Genomic DNA, 2,130 nt, shown 5'->3' with positions numbered 1-2,130 from the left:
CGTGTGGTCATCCTCCCACCACCGCCCTCCCGCCCTACCACCACCCTGCTTTCAGAGGTCTTACGGCAGAGAAGATCGAGCGCCTGCCGAACCCGTTCAAACTAACCACTCGGAGCACATTTTGGAAGCCGTGAAGCGGGAGGGAACACGCGTTCATTCGCTGGATCCTGGATTCATATTGGACCCATTTTTTCCATTTTTGGATCCATACTAGATTCGTCCTGTTATAGCACCAATTTGTGTGTAAAATCCTTGTATTTAATTGAAAAGCATAATTATAACCAGTAGCAGAAATGTTATCAGCGCTCTTGAGTCTGGTTGATTTCGGTAAGGATGAAACGTTTCGGAAATTACGTAATGTCGCAGTCCGCCGAAGCGGCGTGGTGCGCATATGGGTAAGGCAGCGGGGTTGGGTCTTGGGGAATGTACCTGCGGCAAGTCGCGTTATGGGTCCTACTTTATGGCCGCCGCCTCAGCAGGTGTAACGCAACGGCTGCCCGGCAAAAACCCTTATATTTCCGAAGAAGAAATGTGGAAGATCTGCTCCACGGGTCTGCCCTGTGCTGCAGTCGTTGGTTGCCCTGACTACCGACCACATTCCATATACTGCATGTCACTTAAGTAGGTGTCGTTGTTTGCGGGGCTCTTCCTGTCGGGGCCAGGTACATGATGTCGCCTTGGGGGTGGGGGAAAACCCGGGGTTGCAAAACCTACGAAGGCAGGTTGACAAGTGCAGTACTGTACAATATAGGGGTGGGGGTAGGATTACTGAGTGGGGGGAGACGCAGGTCGTAGATGATGGTTTTGTCTATAGAAGATCCGGCCCCCTTCTAGAGCCCTTCCTCTAAAATGGAACTCCCTCTCTTTGACGCCATTTTCATATGTTATAAGTATCTGGATTTAACGAAGCGGAGTCTGTCTGTCAGTCAGTCGGTTACCGCTGTGTGTGTGTGTGTGTTCGTGCCGCCGCCGTCATGCTCGCGCGCATTCTATTCGGGCGCATCGTTTGTTTCGTTCGTGTGGATTGCTTGACGGATTGCCCTTGGATTGGATTGCCCTTGTCCTTGGGGCACTAAGAAGCTCAAACGAAGAAATATCCCTTATCACCCAGATGTGAATGGGTGCGGGTGCAAGAGACTGCAGGCGGCGCCTGACAGGAACCTTTAGCGCTTTTAGCGCTCTCACTGCATAGTCTTCAATCGATAGACTCCAATCGATGCGTGAGCGTGGCTTTGCCGAAGCGCGCTTTGCCACGGGCACGACTTAACCAAGCATGTCGACATCGCTTTCAAGTCGCTTGCTGCGATAACAACAGCGGCTCTGGATGAAACATTTGCGCACAAAAGCACATAGTCGCTTAAGGCCCCTTTAGAGTATTGATGCTCAAATTTGCTTTGGATTTACGCACGGGCCACGCCTGGATAAATTCGCACATTTATAAGGTGTTCTCAACAATGCTGCGAACAGCGGCGATTGCGTCTGGGTGGATAAAGTGGGAAGCGCTGTTACACTTCTGTGCATTGCCTAACTTATGACCCTATGTTTACGCGTTCAGAACACAGTTCTACCGCCTTCGTATAGCCATAGCCAAGAATGCCTTTGGTGTCCTCGCGACAGGATGGCAAGGTTGGATTTGTTCAGTGGGTAACGATTCTGTAGGTGCCCGCTTCGGTTGCAGAGACGAGGAGAGAACGCGCGGTGGAGAGAATGTACGAGCGTCGGCGGTGCGTTACCGTCTGCAGCTATGGCTCCTCGCTCGCGTGCAACTTGTGATGCAAAATACTAGTAGCTTCTTGTGCTAGTTTGGACCAGACGGCTCCCTCACTAAGGATGCACCGTAGTCCGCCTTATGGCAACTCACAAGCTCCACGCGAAGGGCGGGCGACTGTACATACTGAATCCGGTGCAAAGATAAATCGCCTGCTCTTACGTACGGGCCTATAGAGCTTCCCGTCTACCTAAGTGGCTATCGATACCGCCTTGATCAAGGAGGGGAACAGAACAGGCTCTTGTCGCCCCGGACCCGTGGGACTAGGAGCTGGAACGGGCACCCCATCCAAGACGGTACAAGCCGATATGCATACAACTAAGAACAAAATAAACGAGAGGCACCTTGTGGAGAACGCTTTA

General features: G+C 51.9%; 1 protein-coding gene across 1 annotated transcript in view; it reads left to right on the top strand.

Moving 5' to 3' along the window:
- The window catches only part of VOLCADRAFT_118680 (uncharacterized protein), a gene marked incomplete at both ends in the record, with an annotated part of 17,796 nt that extends 17,582 nt beyond the window's left edge, over positions 1-214 (top strand). The window contains one exon of the mRNA XM_002954268.1: positions 56-214. Coding sequence (XP_002954314.1) covers positions 56-214 — 159 coding nt within the window. The remainder of the gene's footprint in view (positions 1-55) is intronic.
- Positions 215-2,130: the final 1,916 nt, after the last annotated feature.

The sequence above is a fragment of the Volvox carteri genome (assembly GCF_000143455.1).
Source record: "Volvox carteri f. nagariensis unplaced genomic scaffold VOLCAscaffold_41, whole genome shotgun sequence".
NCBI classification, from domain to species: domain Eukaryota; kingdom Viridiplantae; phylum Chlorophyta; class Chlorophyceae; order Chlamydomonadales; family Volvocaceae; genus Volvox; species Volvox carteri.
Note: the sequence above shows the minus strand (reverse complement) of the source record. Positions and strands in the feature narration are given on the sequence as shown.